Source organism: Miniopterus schreibersii, assembly GCF_964146895.1.
Source record: "Miniopterus schreibersii genome assembly, chromosome: 1".
Lineage (NCBI taxonomy): Eukaryota > Metazoa > Chordata > Mammalia > Chiroptera > Miniopteridae > Miniopterus > Miniopterus schreibersii.
The window spans coordinates 25,821,065-25,839,870 of NC_138101.1; the positions used below are offsets into that span (position 1 = coordinate 25,821,065).

Sequence of the window (18,806 nt, forward strand, 5' to 3'; positions counted from 1 at the left end):
TGGACTGCTTTGTCATTTATCTTAAGAAAGAAATAGCAGGGAGCCTTCTCAGTAGCAGAAAAAGAAGAAAAAAGAAACAAGTATTAAACATACTGTCAGATCTGTGTGAGTCATCATCTCTGTTGCCAAAGAAACTGTAGAATATCTTATTTTATAAAATACTAAAATAAATGGTGAGATATCACTGTTGGCAAGAATGTAGTAGGGGATCACAATGATTTTAATAAAGTTTATTTTATGAAATTAGTTAAAATAGAAGAACTTTGACAAGTTATTAATTATTGCATTTGACAATACAAATATTTTATAAACAAACTCCTTCAGGTTAAAACGTAATATTAAATATTCATACAGATCAGTGTGTGATCAATTCCTTTATTATCATTCTCCAATACCTTTTTTAGCTGGATCTCTCTCTCTCTCCCCCCCCTCCCCCAGGCCCCTTCTCTCTTCCCAGTCTTGTCTCTGTCATCGCCCCCTCCCTCTTCCTCCCCCTTCCCTCCTTTCACTTTCTCTCTCTCTCTTCCTTAACATAAGAGAATGCATACCTTTTAGATGAGATATACAATTCACAACTGTGATTAAAACTGACACTCTATTGGATGTTCAAATTTTTGCCCATGAATGTTTTTGCAAATACTCACATGATAATTAAAATTTTTATTTACACACTTGAGATTGGAAATTCAGAAAGTGTCCTTTGAGCACAATGTCCCAGTTATCACACGTTAGAAAACAAGTGCTTCAGCAATTGGCGATTTCACTCAATTAACACTGTGTGTGTAGTGAAGGGCAGATTAGCCCTGGCCGGTGTGGCTCAGCTGGCTGAGCGGCATCCTGTGCACCGAAAGGTCACTGGTTCGATTCCCGTTGGGGCACATGCCCAGGCTGTGGGTTTGGTGCCTGGTTGGGGTGTGTACAGAAGGCAACCAATGGATGTTTCTCTCTCCCCCTGTCCCTTCCTCTCTCTAAAATCAATAAAAATGTGTTTTAAAAAAGGGAAATTCATCCTCAAACCCACCCTCTCTCTCCACGGTTTAGTCATTGTTTTAAAGATTTAATTCCATATAGATGAAATTCAATGATCAACAACAAAAAGTGAGATTAAGAAATTAGTTTTTGTATATGATAAGGTTTTATGCACGTGTTTCTTTCCATCTGTGGTTCCCTCAAATTCACACTGAATGTGAATCCCTACGGCATTTACCTTTCCAGGCAAGCCGAATGTATTTAACAACTTTTTATAAAATTTCAAATTCCATTTCTCCATTTCTGTAAAATTATGGTATGTTTTACTGGTTTTAAAAGCTATCGCTATGGCAATCATTTCCTACAGACATATCACATAGTAGATACATAAGGTTTCCAAACAGTAAATTTTAGGTGATCTTTTAAAAAAATATGTTTTCAGGAACACCATCTGTTTTTGAGCATTCTCAGTGTCCCAGCTTGTACCATGCCAACCTACCCAGCACGATGGGGGCCTTTTTCTTCCACTTTCACCAGGCACAGTCATGCTGTTCTCTAGGTAATTCTAATGATCCTCACTCTTGACATTCCTCAAATAGAGCAAGTTCCCTACCCTCCTGAGTCAAGAGCTCTACTCACAACCACACTCCCAGTCCCCTGAACGCCTGGAAAACCCATGGCCATGTCTCTGTCTGTATTTCCCACAAAGCATTCCATTCCTGCAAGATCACACACTTCAGCTGTGCATTTGTTCCTCTGCCTCCCAACTAGCTTGCAAATCTTCAAGAAAGGGGCCAAGGCTTTCATTTGTACATTAGTTTGCTTTGTCTTGAGACATATGAGTATAAAGAACATGACAAACACCTTTTAACTATCAGCAGTGGAAGTGTCATCACAGATATTACTGAAGCCTTCCCTCTCCTGCTGACTGCATTTCAACCACACTCCCCTCTCTCTGAGGAAATAATTTTCTTGAATTTGGTGTGCATCATACCCACACGTGCCTTTACACATTTACTCTACAAATCCATGTGCTGTGTGTCACATTTTTGACACTTATAGAAATGGGACCATGCTGTGTATATTTTTCTGACACTTTTTTCAGTTGCATAGCTGAGATTTATTCATGGCAATACATCTCATACTTAGATTCATTTTCACTGCTACATAGCATTACCTCCTAAGAATATTTCACAATATCAGTTTTTTTCTACTTGCTCTGATACATTTTGTCTGTTCCCAGCTTGTCACTATTGTAAGCAATGCAGCTATAAAATGGTTACACAGAGCTTTTAGTGCAGGGGCCTGAGAGTTAGTCCAGACGGAGGTCAGCAAACTTTTTCCATAACGGGCCAGTTAGTAAACATTTTAGGCTTGGCAGGCCATATGGTCAGTATCACAACTATTCAATTCCGCTATTGTCTGAAAGCCCCCGCAGGCAATACACAAATGCTGAGAGTGGTTTGTGGCCACGCGTCTTGGTTCACAAGCACAGGCAGCTGACAGGATCTGGCCCGTGGGGCCTAGTATGCACCCTACCGCTCTAGAATAAATTACAAGGGGGATTACTGGGATGTATTGTGTGTGCATCTTCAAAATCACAAGATATTGTCAAAATCACAAGATATTGTCAAATTGAGGCAGGGTGCTTATCACTTAGTAAAAATAACTGTAATCGAGTGTATTGTACCTAAATGAAGAGAAAGCCTGTGAGCTGAAGCAGGATTATCAGCTTAGAGCAATGGTTCACAGCGCGGGGTGTGTACATCCATTTGACTGTAGGAAGAAAATGTGAGAATCTTTATCTGTATATAGAATTATCTAAATATAGGAGGTAAATAAAGCTTTGCCAATAGACAATATATGGAATGATGTCAGCATTCCCACCATGTCCACACGTGGATGATGCTCATGTGAGGCAGCCTCTGGGAAGAAAAGGAGCCTCACAGGGAACAGTCCAGTGATGCCTCATTCATTTGTTCTCAGTGCACTGAGACGTACACTTAATTGAATTTTTAAGTTATAAACATCTAGTTCTGATTAAACTCCCTCTAATGAAAATAGACAAATGGCTTCAAAAGAGTATTGTAAATGACACCTTGGACTGAACAAAACACTAGTAATTACATAAGCGTAAGTGGACAACTAGAAAAAGGGTTATCGCCCGGCCGGGCGTGGCTCAGCGGTTGAGTGTCAACCTAGGATGCAGGCGATCAGGGTTCGATTCCTGGTCAGGGCTCATGCCCGGGTTGCGGGCTGCAGCTGATCAATGACTCTCTCATCATTGATGTTTCTATCTCTCTCTCTCTCTCTCTCTCCTTTCCTCTCTCTGAAATCAATAAAGATATATTTAAAAAAATAAAAATAAAAATAAATAAAAACAGAATCTTTAAAAAAAAAAAAGAAAAGAAAAAGGGTTATCTGTTCTGTGCCTAATATGAGCTCTTCACTTGCCACATAAAAAATGATGAACGAATGAACTCTAAAACAAAATCTGCCAAAGCAAATTTATAATTATCATTGAGGCTACTTAAAATACGGGTTCACATTCACTGTTTAAGGATGAGCTTTATCCTAAGCACATGTTGTACCTTGAAATACTGGTTAATGATGGCATAGGGCCACTGCAAATAGTGAGCTGTTTGGAAAATTAAACATCTAGCACATGAAGATAAATATCTAAAATTGGTGGATGTGTTTTAAAAATTGTCATGATGGTTCAGTAAACAACAGCCAATAATGAACTTCTAAATTTGAATTTATATATCTTTTTTCATCCACAACAGTCATCAAAACAACTATTGAAACAAAATGAATTAGAGTCAGACCTTTGATTTCTATATTTTAAAGTATTTAAGAAAGATATTTAGAAATAATGACAACATTTAAACACATTAATTGCTAAAATATTATCATTAAGAGCAATCTTAAGTGGGAGCAAAAATAAATCTCTTTTATGAATAACTATAATCATTATTCCTGAACAATAAGTGATTTAACTTTCTCATTCCAATTTTTACTTCAGTGCTTATCTTGTTTTCATAAATTAGTACAAAAAGTATTTAGATCTAGAAATACATAAATAAATGCAGTTGACCTACTAGTCTTTGTGGGTTTGCTCTCTAGATTAAAAAGGCAGGGTATCTTCATGGATATCTATGAAGAATAACAGGATTTCCAAACAAGTTATTTACATATGACTGCCTTAAATTCATATAAAATGCGCATTCTCAGTATTTGAAAAGAATAGAAAGATTCTTAAAATAAACTTAGATTTCACCATGAGTATATACTGTTATAGTAATAGTTTTATTTTTGTGTTATAGAAAGTTGCCAGAGAAATACAGAACAATGCAACCTCCTCATACAAACTTAAGACTTAGGCCCATGAACTGAGATTCTTAAAAAAAAAATCAATAATAACAAGAGCAAATACAAAATCCCTCAGGGAGTACACAAACAAGTAAGAAGCAAATTTAGGAAAAAACAAAAAACTTCACAAGGACATATCAGCATGCAGCTATCCTAGGGCCAATGTATGGGAGAAGTGAGACCGATTTTAGGATAAAACTGAAATGAAAGATTCATATACTTCCAGGTTTTGAAAATTCTTTACCAGAAAAATATGATCCAATTTCTCCTTTTATAGATGGGGTAATAGATAAATTCAGTGAATTTCCTGTTTCCAAGCTTGTTAGGGGCAAAACCAAGAGAAGGATACTGTTTCCAGTCCAATATTTTTACTAGCACTACTATGTCCATGACTTGTAATGCAAACAAGGAAATCACTCTCTATTGCATAGTTTATTGCATAAACATGATTTCAAGGACACATTAACTTAGTGAAGACACTATATTTTTAGTGCCTAAGTACATTAATTATAAGTCAGTGCTTGCCTGTTTCTGATTAATTATATCTACTCACTAAAACATCCAAATGGCAGGACTGTTCTTGGAGTAATTTCTCATTTACTTTGATTTACTGAGTATACTTTAAAGTACCGAAGTTTATTTCATTATACCCTTTTGGCTAATAAAGGCTAGTCTCCTCTGAGTAAATTCCAATCAGTGTGTTTCTTTTTTTGTATTTTTATTTTATTTTTTTTCCATCATCATTTATCCCTGTATACCTTCCTCCACCACCTTCCACTCCTCCTCCCACCACAATCGCCACATTCATGGACATAGACAAGCGTCTGTTTCTTGTATAACCAAAAAAAAAAAAATTTATAAAGCAGGTATATAGCAATTAAACAACATCCCTGGAATATATAAGACTGGTTAAACTCAAACACTTTTATTTGGTACTCAAAAGTTGAACAAAGTTAGCCCAGTATTAGCATTTCAAATATTGCAAGAAGTGAAAAGCTTAAGACCAGATCAGCACAGTGTCAAAAACCCAGTTGGTACAAGATCACAAAACCCTATTATGCAAAGAAGCTCACATAAACAGAGATTGTAGAAAAACATAGACACCTCACGTTCAGATCACTGTGCAGGTAAGATACCTGAGCTATCTTTTAGAACTAGAGGCCAGGCAAGTTTCATGAACAAGTTAAAAGCTAATGCTAAACATTCATATTCTAATAGTAGATAATTAAAATATATCTAAGCAAAGCATTCAGAATGATTAATAGTTGTAATAATTCCAAGATGAAGTAAGATATGTGTAAAGTTCTTTGGATGCTGGGCACAAAATGCAATATACAGATCATGTATCAAAGAAATGTACACTTGAAAACTATATGAGCCTATTAAACAATGTCACCCCAATAAATTTAATTAAAAATAAATAAATAAAATTCATAATAATCTTATTGAATATGCAAAAGTATCACCATTTCATAAGCAGAGGACATTTTCAAAGTCACATTAAAAAAATAAAGAGCAAGAAAGCCAAAACTGGTACTCAAACTTTATGTTTCTTAACACCAAGCTATTTTTGTTATACCATACATAAAAACAATCTTTGGAGGCAGGACACTAGAGTGAAGTTTTCTCCTTTTCTAGATCAATAAATGGATGCTAGTCATGGATTATGGAAGATGACAGGGAGAAATTCGTTGCAGGGCTGACATTGGAGGTTTAGAATATCTGTCAGTCTTTCCACATTTAAAACTGACTCAAACACAAGACTGAAGGATATCAACAAGAATAATAAAGTAATTAATAAAGTGAGTAATTAGAAACAGACATTAAGAGCATGGGCTCTTAAGTCAGACAAACCGGGGTACATTACCTTGAGAAGATTCAGTCTCTATTTCACTTGACTTATTTGTAAAGTGCTGGTGATAATAAAATCTACTTCCTAAAACTCTTGTAAAAATGAAGTGAGATGATAGGTGTAAAGTTCTTAGAAACTATTTGGACCTCAAGGAAATGGCTTAAATAACCTTCAAAGTGTCCTTCTCTCCATTTCCCATACTCAGCAAAAGGGTGGCCCGACAAGGGAGGGACACCTAGAAACAAAAGATCCCAAAGGAAAGTACCGGGGCAGGGGCTGAGCAGGATGCCTCAAGAGGTCCATTAAAGAATAAGCTACTTAAGTGTTTTGGTGTTTGGGGTAATCAAGAGCTCACAGAGCAGAAATCCCAAGTGCGCCATGAAAGAGCCTGTGTTTATCTACCAGCCATTCAAATGGCATTGGCTGCCAAGGGAGAACTATCACAGAACAAGCTAAGTAAAAGTACATTTGTTCCTCATTTTTATAATCTCCCTTCTCCTTGACTCAACTCCGGAAGACCCAGAAAGAGGAGAGGAAGAGCAGGACATGGGCAGTCACCCACTGTACACCCTTAGCTGTAAACATGGCTGAGAAAAGGGGAGAAGATCTAAATGGCATAGAGACTGATGTTGAAATTGGACTGGCCTGGACTGTTTGATATTTGAACGTGAAGAAAAAGCTATAGAATGCACCTGATGCCGTGATGTCAGGCAAGGGGATCCAAAGAATGAACTGTTGCTGAGTTGGGACAGTAGAATTTCTAGAGCGCTTGGGATAAAGTCCAGATCCTTTCTCCCAGCCTCCAAGGCCCAGTATAGTTTCCCCTCCCCTACCTCCCGAGCCTGGGTCCATCGATTCTCTCCCCATCCCACACACTCTCCTGCAGCAGTCCTGACACTGCGGGGCCTCTGGTGCCTCACGCTCCACCTCACTACCCAGACTCACTGATCTCTGCTTCAGCCTCTCTTCCCTACCCACCCTTACACTTGGCCAACTTTTACTTCACACTGAGACCAAGGACCACAACCACCTTCTCACATGCCATGTCACCAGCAACACAGGAAATAAACAATAATTAGCCTGTGAACGAATGAATGAATGAGAGGATTCTTTGGAAATTAAATATTGAAACAAGGATTCTGGCAACAAATCGTACATAAGGAGAAAAGCATCAGCAGAGGCAGATGGAAGAAGGACTCTCAGCCATCTTACAGAAAAGAGTCACCAGCAAGCAATACCCTAATTCTTGAATTCACAGGTGAGAATTCTGCCATGTGTATGTTTGCATAACTATATTAAACTAATCACAGTGGGTTTTTATTGTATATGATAGTTGTATTTTAGAGAATGTTGGTATATATCAAAGAAGCCATGCCATAATAAGTTCTCTGGCAACAGAGATCTACTATGTTTTAGCTTTATTTAGGAATACTTCAGCTTCTGGGGAGGCAATTGGCTGTAAGTCTGTTATTGATCTGGCTCTGAGTTATTTTCTAGCCTCATCTCCTTTCAAACCCCTAAGAGCATTCTAGGCTTCAATTACACTGAACTTTTACATTTCACTAAACTCAATAAACTCTTCTAATCTGTGCTAAAACATTCTTCTTGTTATGTAGTTGGCTAATCAGTCCCTATCTGTCTTCCTAAGCTATTTTCCTTTTCTAGAATCCTTCTCAGGTATAGGTATCCTCTATCTACATCCCCTCTCCTACCACGTTAACCTATAAGTACCTCAATAAAAGCATGATCACACTGTCTTAAAATGATGATTTCTTTCTCAGCCCCCCACCCCATACACACCATGAACAACTTGAGGGCAGCACTGGACCTACTTAAGTATTTTAGCTCCCGACACTGTGACACACACACAGTGTGCACTTGGTAAATCTTGTTGAAATGAACAAACACAGCTCCTGCTTCTCACAGCTCAGGTTTCAGTAAAAAGAAAGACATGTAAAGGTTTTATTATCCAGTGCGAAAAGTCATAAGAAATGTGTGAACACCATGTGGCAGAGCACGAGGACCAGAAGGGCTGAGTCTGCGTGGAGTAGCCTGGAGAACATCACAGAAGATGAAATTCGAGCTTGGCCTTGTGTAAATGAAAGCTCTCCAGTTGGCAAAGGAGGAGCAAAGCAGAACAAAAACAGGGGAAACGTGCAAAGCCAGGGAGCTGTTAAAGACGACGGCATGCTCAGAGGACAGTGAGCGGCTCGATGCCATCCTTAAAAATAAAGTGGCTGCCCTCTGTCTCACCTCCTCTCCTCAAACACGCTACTTAAAAATGTTGCCTCCACTCGCAATCCATTTCCTCACCTCCCACGTGTTCGGCCCACGGCAATCTGGCTGCTTTTACCACAATCAGCAAATATCTTCTTGTTCATTTAATGACACACTCGAACCCTTTTCTTGGCTTTACTACAATACGTGACACTGCGGTTCTCTCTCCTTCTGCAGCATCCTCCTGCCTTGGCATTAAAACCATACACGCCTGGTGTTGTGGGAAACCCTTGGGAAAATGCTCATCCCGGGATCTGAGCCCTGCTGAGTCTTCCAACAACCTACCTGTAATGCTACCTCCTGGAAAATGGGTGGGACTAACACCAATGGATAATATCTGTAATCCTTAACCAAAGCGTACAAGCTCAGTGCGGCTCTCCCGAGAAAACAGATCCCACCCTGGCAACCCGGGGGAAGAGGTGCAACCTCTGCAATTTTTTTATTTTTTTCAAAAAAACATTCCCTGTTCAGAAATCATAGCTGTCTGTTACTTAGTTTATACAAAAATAATGGGAGGGCAGCGGGGGATGCTCTTTTCTGAAGGAGCCAAGGGAGCTATGACTGGATGTACTCAGTCCCCACAGCCCTCCCTCCTGCAAGATGATAAGGGATGGAGTCAAACTACCTTTATTTGCCCTCTTTTGGGGACTTGTCACCCCACTCCCCAGGTGAGGTTTTACTGTGGGCAACATCTATGGGTTCATCCGCTACTAATGAATCACATCCTACCCTGAGTGAAGGCTGTAAGCGAAAAAGATATCTGACTATTAGACATCATTGCATCTGCTAAGGAATAAAAGGCAGTGGTCTTAGACTTCTGTTGTCAAGGATCAAAGAACAGTCTAGCTCAGAGAGATAAATCCCCTTTATTTTGACAGACATCCATAGTTGTTCCTTCCCAGTCTCCTATGCAACCTTTTTTTTTTTTTTTTTTTAAATATATCTTGATTGATTTCAGAAAGAGGAAGGGAGAAGGAGAGAGAAAAACATCAATGATGAGAGTCACTGATGGGCTGCCTCCTGCATGCTCCCGACCAGGGATGGAGCCCTCAACCCGGGAATGTGCCCTGACCGGGAATCGAACCCCGATCGCCTGGATCCTAGGTCGATGCTCAACCACTGAGCCATGCCCAGCCAGACTATGCAATCGTTTTTAACCTCTTGTTTTCTAAAGTTTCTGTAGGAGTCTGAGCATTTCATGCTAATCTCTTTCCTTACACAGTTTAGGTATGCCCATAGTCTCAGCAACCATCACGTGGCTCCCAAACCATCTGCACTCTAAGCCCGTCTCCTGAGCTCCTGAACTACACTTGCTACGTAGACATCTCTAATTAAATTTGTCACACCAGCTCAGTACATCCAAAACATAAATACTTGTCCCCTAAACACCAAAACAAAACCAAATAAAACTTTTCCTATTTCATATCCCAGTGAATGATGCCACCTTTCACTCAATCCCCAATACTGCATCTTATTCAAATAACTTAATCTGTTAAAATACAGACTGTCACGTCCCACAACTGGCATGATTTCACAGATTTTAGAAGGAGCTTAGGAAATAATTGTTTTAATAAATAACTCCCAGAGATTCCAATGCAAGTGTCTATGAATCTCATTTTGAGAACCATCTTTAAAAACTATAGGAGGGTACTGAAAAATGTTGGCTGAATGAATGTTCCCCAAGTCTAATTCCTATCCTTCTAAAATATCAATAACCTTCCAGTAATCACCTTCTACAGCTTTAAAGTGAGCAAACATTATATCTTTACTTTTGATATATAGTATTTACCATATTTGCAGTAGGTCTCTTTACCTAGCCACGTTTACAAACGACAACTTCTGATAAAGGTTAACGGCTAAGTCCAGTGTCAATTTTTGACCAAATATTGACCTATAATAACTCTCTAAACCTTCCTATCATGTTAACTACTGAACAACATAATATCCCAATAGCTTCTGGAGAATCTAAGAGATACTACACACTGTGTTTTGATAACATAGAAAAGTATGGTCAATAAACCAGGGTCACCACTTACCTGCCTGGTTTCTTCTGAATAGCCTAATGGTAAACTCTGAATCAGAAATGTTGAGATGACGTCAAAGTTTCTTGTTCAAGTTCTAACCCTAACCCTTAGCACTGCAAGAGATAACCATTTGAGGTGAGGTTCTCAGCTTAGCTTTTGGTACAGTAACTGGCGGCGATGCCACTTAGGCCTTAAGAACATGCACACAGTGAAAGTGTTTACTAATATGGCAAAAGTCATCCTATATAGAAACCAAGGAGAAAAAATAACAAGGAGTTATCAATTGACAAAATGCACACGCTTACTTCAAACTCTGTCCATTGTCAGCTACTAGTGCATTCCAAGGTTTAATTACCTTCTTACTCATGAATTTTTGAAATGTTGAAATAAAAGATTTTAAACTTAATTGCAGACACTGTAATTAGGATCTTTAATTATAATTTAGACCTGTAACTTTCTTTGGACAATGACACTGGTTAATGATTCTGATACAGTTTGAGTGTGTGTGTGTGTGTGTTCTTTTGGTTTTTAATTCTTTCTGCTATGCTGCTTTTCCTCTCAGGCTAATGTCACAACAAATCTACATCACTGACCTGAACAGGGAGACTTAGGGGTTTAGGTTTTGCTACTTGGTACACACACTGCATAGAAATGAGTGTATCTGCTAAGCTGCTAAAAGTAAAATTAAATTTATTCTTTGCTTTTCTTCCATTGACTAATTGCTTCTGCAAGCCACTTTTATATATGGCTGATAATGATATGGGTATATTTTCCTTCTTCATCATAATAAATTTATTTCTATTTAAAGTGTCACAGCCAAGTTTTGTTTCTTGACCTTGCCATGTTATACTAATATAAATTCAAACTTTCCCTCATTACCTTGCCTTCTAGCAAAAATAATATCAAGATTGAAAATTACTCCATTTGATCATAGGAAGACGAAATCACTTCTTTTCACAGGATAGATACATGTTTTTAAACTGAGTTCTATCTTCACTAATAGATTTGCAATATGAGTAGTGTATATATTTGTATATGTCTGTGTTACATTTGTATATAGATCATTCAGCTTTCATTTTCCCCAGCTTTATCATGCTTCTCTAGATTTGGACAAATAACAAACAGTACCTGTTGAGTGATCAAACTACCTCTTGGCTCTTACTCAAAGTCCTCCCCATTTCACACATTATTATGGATAGCAATTATCAGTGCACTGCCTCTCAGCTCCAGTTCCACCTCCTTTCCCCTTCCTTGTGCCACTGCAGAAGGATTCTGTAAACATTGGTGCTTTGCCAGCTGGCGCAGTGTTCGGCTTTGTCAGTAGAGTACTGGAGGGATATGCTGGTATCATAGCAAAAGAAAGGGACTTTTCTTCCTGCTTCTATTTGTGGTTCAGGTGCATTTTCATCCTTTGGTGTAGCTTCAAAGGATTGGCATGCAGCGAGTTTTCAGCCTCCAGGCAGCGTATTTTTACACACCAGCTTCAGCAAGGCCCTTCACATGTTTCTTCACCAGCAGAGGCTGCTGGAGCAGCAACACCTCTCCAGTGAGGCCTAAAGCCTGGCCTGGCAGGCAGGGTACTCTGCCAAGGTCTCAGCTTCTTCCTGGTTCAGGATACTTCGCCCCTGCAAGGAGCCGTTGCCTTCTGCATTTCCTAATTCTGCATTGCTCTGTCTTCTTTTACCCTGTTTCATTATTTAACTACTCTGGACCAGTAACTACTTAATTATATTAGATTTTCCCTGTTCAAATTACTGTTGTGGATCCCTTCCTCTGACTGGACTCTGATTATGGAGTACATAGGTGCTCACTTGGTGGTCTTGCAATTAATCAGGCTTCCTCCAAGCAAAGGACTGGGAAGACTGAGTAAACAAGATAAATAAAGGTGGGAAATAACGTAGAAAATTGAACATGACCAAAGAGAATTCTACAGGCCTGTGTTAGGCTGGGATATTCAGAAGAATGTATCGCTAGAAAACTGTCAGGGGCCCACAAGCCTTTCAAGATCCTCAGAAATGTTAAATATATATTTCCTTTGTAGAAATATCTCCATATATAGACACGTGTGCACACATACACATACTCACATACATGTACACTCCAAAACAGAAAAAGAAAATCAAACAAAGTAAGTGATTTTGCACTTTAAACTTTGCTAATTACAATTCCACTCAACTCAATTACATATAGTTTAGAATATAAGTCCATTTTAATGTTTAATATAATATGTGACAGGGGCCTCCAAAATAAATAAAATCTTGAGCCTGCTAAATTCTTTTGAAGGTTCTTAGGCAAAGTTCACTGAAGAGGCCAAATTTTGACTTCCACTCAGAGTTTAAATTGGTTCTGTTGCTAATGACTGCCTGACAAAAGCTACCAACCTTTTATTTTTATTTCTTTCTTTGCATATAAACAATATTTATTTTATTTTATTTTTCTCATTTTAATTTTTTATTAAAATACCTTTTTGTCTATAGTGACAACCAAAGAAAAAACACATGATTTTATAGGTTGTAGATCATGTAAAATACAATAAGCATAGGCTCATAGGACTCCAGAACAGATTGAAAACTATTCAAAGCCGCTTTCATAAACACACACTTTAAATGACAGCAGCAGACAGGGCCACAGACACACACAGGCAGCAAGACTGGCTGGCCATGACCACTTCACGCAGACAGGGGCCCGTCCCAGCTCTGGGGCATGTTGTCCTTCACCTTCAAGTCCTAACTTCACACATCAGCATTCTCTGCTCTTGATTTCATCTTGACATCAGTGGGTTCCTTATGCTGACTGTTAAACTTTAATTCTGGGAGAATTATAAAGCTTTTTTCCATTATTTTCCTTACTTTGTTTTTCTCAGAATTCATGATTTGTAAAAATATAGAAATTACCCAACTTTCCATGAAAGGAAGTCATACATGGAAACACTACCTCCAAGATCACAGTTTCTTTTTCTTCCCTTAAAAAAAATTCAGCTTCACTGAGGTATAAATGACGAATAAAATTGTAAGATATTTAAAATGTACATTGTGGTAATTTAATATACCTATCTATACATTGTGAAAGAATTCCCCCATCTAGTTAATTAGCACATCTATCACCTCAACTATTTATCTTTTGTGTGTGTGATTATGTTTAAGTACTACTCTTTTTTTAAAAAAATTTCTTTATTGTTGAAAATATTACAGATGTCCCCTTCCCCCCTCCCCCGATGACCCCCTCTACCCAGCTCCCGCCCTCTCCTCAGGCCTTTTTAGCAAATTTTTATTATATAATCCAGGGTTATCAAGTATAGGCACCATGTTTTACATTAAACCCTCAGACCTTTTTTATCTTATAGCTGAAAGTTTACAGCCGTAGACCCACCTCTCCCTATCCCTTCCCCCCAGGCCCTGGCAACATTTGTACTCTCTGTTTCTATGAGTTTGAAATATTTTTAATCCACATATAAGTGATACATGTGGAATTTGTCTTTCTCTGTTAATTCACTCAGCATAATGCCCTCAAGGCCAATCCACCTTGCAGCAAATGGCAGGATTTTGTTATTTATCACTGCTGAATAATATTCCACTGTGTATATATACCATGTTTCTCTATCTTGGTTATTGTGAATAACACTGTAATGAACATAGGAGTGCAGATGTCTCTTTGAGATCCTGTTTTCATTTCCTTTGGATATACACCCAGAAGTGGGGTTGCTGGATCATATGGATCATATTTTTAAATTTTTGAGGGACCTCCACAGTGTTTCCACAGAGGCTGTATGTGCCATTTTACCTCCGCACCAACAGTGCACACAGGTTCCATTTTCTCCACATCTTCACCAATACTTTTAACTCTTGTCTTTTTGGTGACACAAGTTTTGAAGAAAATATAAAATATACAGGACTAATCTGAACACCCAACCCACGATGGTGCACCACAAATACAACATGCATTTAGCTAGAATAAATAGGCAGGAGACAGTCACATAATCCCGTAACACTAAAAATACTTGCTTATTCTAAAAAAGAATTATCCCTCCCAACTTCACATTATATAAAGTAAAAATACTATTTAATGGAAAACTCACCATATCTGTATCTGAGACAGGGCCAAAACTGGTCACGTAGATGTTAGTGAAGACTTCAGTAATACTGTCTGATATGAGAAAAAGAGATTGAATAGAGATATTATATAATGAGAGGCACAGGAGACAGAGGGGTCAATTCATGGCATGGCTAGAAACTGTTTGATATTTAGGAATATTGCTTTTTACTTTCTTTTCAACTTTCAGAATCAACTAAAATAGCTCACTTATTTCATAGGTTCTTGCAACCCTAAGTGCAAAATGCCAAGAAATATAGGATCTTCTTACTTGGAAACTATACCTGACTAGAGCATTCCATTGTAAGCACATTTCTAAAAATTAATGCTTCATTAGAATCCATCGTAACTGAGCTGGTTTACAATAAATTTTCCACCGGCACTGAAAATGCAGTACAGTTAGTATGCTTTCTGTTTGATATAGTCCTGAACTTGATTCTAAACTAAATATTTCAGATGTTATTTAATGATGGCAGAGACTTAGTTTGTAGGTTGTAAATTAGTGCATCTCCTCAATAAAGCACAACACAGATTGTTAATCATTACAAATAAATATAGTTCACATTAATATAAAAATTTTATTATTCAGTGATATAAAAATAAAAGCAAATAACATATATTAATCACAATGGATTACTTCCAAACAAGCGTGCTTTCAAATGTATTTAAGAATGCCTGAAATGCTATGACTTAGCATTCATCTTAGTTGGATTGAATTAGATTCTACAGTTATGTAACTTATTAACTGTAACATGATTAACTGGATTGCTCTATTACCCGGTGATTTCAAATAAGGCAAATGGTGAGGGAGAAAAGTCCAAAGGAAAGATTTAAAAAGAAAAACCCTTTAAATGCTCTTATAGAAAATAATGCATCATTAATTTCTACCATCATGAACTGAATGTCTTATCTAGTAACTGTCGAAGTTTTAATTCTAGACAAACAACACCATGAAATATGTTTACTATTATATGGGGCATTAATTCATAACCATGAAAGAGGGAGTAAACTAAGCCTGGGATATTGTATCTGCTAAGGCAAAACTAAGAAATAAAAAGAGTATGAAATAATAGAGTAGACTTCTCCAGCAGTCTTTACATATAATAAACAGCATAACAAACCTATGAGATTGATATTCTCTTATCACCCCAATGTGTGTGTGCATGTGTGTGTGCACTTATGTACAGAAAAGTAAGGAGTGACGCTCAATGACTCACACTTAGAACTCAAGCAGTCTGGCTCCTGAGTCTTTAGGGTAAACCAAAATGTTATACCACAGTGGACAATAAATTTGAAATAAAAGAGTTTTCTCATTAGCTACATATTCACCAGAATAGTCTGTGTCAAAAACATAGATATACTGTTCCAAATAAACATAGTCATTCAACTTTATTACATTAGTATACTATTCCATTACAAAAAACTGTATTTATGAAATTTTATCATAAAACTGATTTGAAACATAAATGTATTTATGAAGTTAATTCTCAGCTGCCACCTGCTCCAAAGACCTGCACAGGGTCAGCTTCATGGATGCGCAAGCTACAGGACCCTGTGCTCAGAAAAGCCCCATGCTTGGTTTAATGTTCTGTTTTTACTATTTTCACATTCTTAATCATTTTCTGAATAAAAGGGCCTGTATTTTCATCTTGGACTGGGCCTCACAAATTATGTAACCAATCCTGGACCTAAATTATATATGTTCCTAGAAAGAAATCAAGAAAATGAGAACCGAGTTTGTTTTTCCCCCCTTATTTGCACTAAATCAATCACACATTTACTCAATCAACAATACAATAAATGTTTAGTAATTATAGATATTTATTTAAAATGCTCCAGAGCAGAGAAACGGAAATGTTAAGGTGGTCTTCGCCCAGAGTGACAAATACAATTACCTTCCTTAGCCTGGAAGAGCGACATTGAAAAAAAGAGAGAACAAAAATGTGTGAGTGTATTTGTGTGATAAACATGGAAGAATGTCTGGTGCTTAGGAAAAACCGTTAAATTCAGGAAGACAACTAACTGGGGAGAGAGAAAGTGAATAACCTGCCGAGAGGTACCAAGGAGCTTCTAATACATTTCTGATATTTTCCTTCTCCTAAAATTGACATTAATCAATTTCATCAAAGTCTTAAGATTTGATGAAGCTGGTCATGGAATAAATCACATTATTCTCTGTGCTTTCCTGAATGTTTGCAACACTTCACCAAAAAAAATAAATGGGCCTGAAGGATATCCAAAGTGAACACAGAAATAATTTCAAGAAAGGTTTAAATTAAGTCATGGAAATTATTCTTTACTGGGTAAGGAAGCATATAATAACAATCGAGCCTACTGTTAAAAGTCTGTTGCAGATTAATATGTGCAGAAGTATGTTAAGAAAGACAGAGGCTGCATTGAAAAAGACCTGAAAGTGATGCGAACACTCCTGCCTCTCTCACTCTATATACAGCAGCCAGGCACTCGGCGAAGGACCCTGAGACGGAGAGTGTTAGGTCCAAGGCGATGGTACCAGAAATGTTACGTCACATTTATAACAGCGGGCAAACTGAACAAGAGGAGGCTGAAGAAAATGTATCTAGTTTGAAAGACGCTGCAATAGTTAAGACAAAAGAAAAAACGACACTGAGAACACAAAAGTGTGGAAATCAAGGGAACAGGGGTTTTTTCTAAAGTGGTATTGTTAAAAGATGTTGAAATAAGCCCCATTGTTTGACTATTAGAGGATCTTTAGAGCCTAGAAATGAGCAGTTGCATAAAAAAAAAAAATGAAAGGGGAATGGAAGGTAAATGGGTGGTGAATACATGAAAAGAACAAGTAGAAAATATTTTCTTTAAATGCTTGTTAAAAATATTTGGATGAAGTCATGAACAGTTGAACTGTACTCAGTTATGTAATACACTAACAATCAAACCTTCAAGAAAAAATGTCTAACATCGGGCAGGAATAAGATCCTATCTTTAGGAACAGCATTTTGTGGATGACTGACATACACTCGAAAGTACGCAATCATGGTTGTTTCCAGCGGACCTTCATCGGTGCAAAGTTTTCAACACAACTGAACACAGCAGGGGGCTTTCTGTCACCTCCTCAGTGAGGCCCACCTGACCATCCTATTGGGATTGCAACCACTCCAAGTCTCGCCCTGTCTCTAATAGGTTCAGTTACTTGCTATGTTTACTGTTTGCTGTCTACACCACATGGCAGACACAAGCCACACATGGCTATCTAAATTTACATTTTAATTAATTAAAATCAAATAAAATTTAAAATTTAGTTTCTCAGTCATCCTAGTCACATTTTATCCACATATGACTTTGGCTACCACATTGAGTAGCACAGCTGAACATTTTCATGACCACAGAAAGTTCTAGAAGGGAATTCTAGTCTATATCCTCTCACTAGAAGTAACACTCCATGGACACAGGGATTTTTATTTGTTCAGAAAAGTAAAAGCCCAACACAGAACAGCCCCTGGCATCACATATACTCTTAATAATTTTTTGTTGAATAAGTGAATTCTCGCTCTTGTTCAGAGTCACTTAAAGTACACATGGCCTCTGTTATTATAATGCAGCTTACCACAGCCTAGTAAAGACAGATATCAGGCAGAAAGCAAATCAGTATAAAATTGGAGAGATGATACATGCTACGAAAAAATATAACAAGGAAATACTACTTTTCCTGGAAACTTTCTTCACTTGGGCTCTGAAACACCCATAATTTCTTGATTTTAATCTAATCCCACTTCTTTGAATCCCTGTCTGCTATGCCCCCAACCTGTTAATATTGGAATGCTCCAGCCTTCATTTTTGGGGGGTTCTCTTTACTTAGTTCTCGATGGTTTCTTTCATGCAGTCACGTACTCTTGAATTTCCATTTACAGTCCAGAGCTTTCTCCTAAAGTCTGAACTCCTATACTCAACTATCTAGTTGATATCGCCACTTGGTTATCTATTAATTTTCTCAAACTCATCATGTCCCAAACCAAATTTATTTTCCTTTCTAAAATCAACTATACTTGTAGCTTTCCTATCATTGTTGTTGTTTCAACCCTTAAAGCCACAAATCTTGGCTTCATCCACAGCATCTCTCTTTTAAACAGCATGTCTGGTTGAGTCTCAGAGATCCCTATAGTCCAACCACTTTCTCGCCTCCTTTTAAAACTGTTGCCACCACTCGTAAAGTTACCCTCATCTCTCTATAGGAATACTACTTCCAC

The 18,806-nt window shown here is 37.8% G+C and overlaps 1 protein-coding gene across 2 annotated transcripts in view; it reads right to left on the reverse strand.

Moving 5' to 3' along the window:
- Window positions 1–18,806, reverse strand: part of GABRA2 (gamma-aminobutyric acid type A receptor subunit alpha2) — a 111,599-nt gene that overhangs the window by 43,745 nt on the left and 49,048 nt on the right. For both annotated transcript variants that reach the window (XM_081120479.1, XM_081120480.1), the window contains exon 4: window positions 14,570–14,637. In XM_081120479.1, the coding sequence (XP_080976605.1) occupies window positions 14,570–14,637 (68 nt within the window). The remainder of the gene's footprint in view (window positions 1–14,569; window positions 14,638–18,806) is intronic.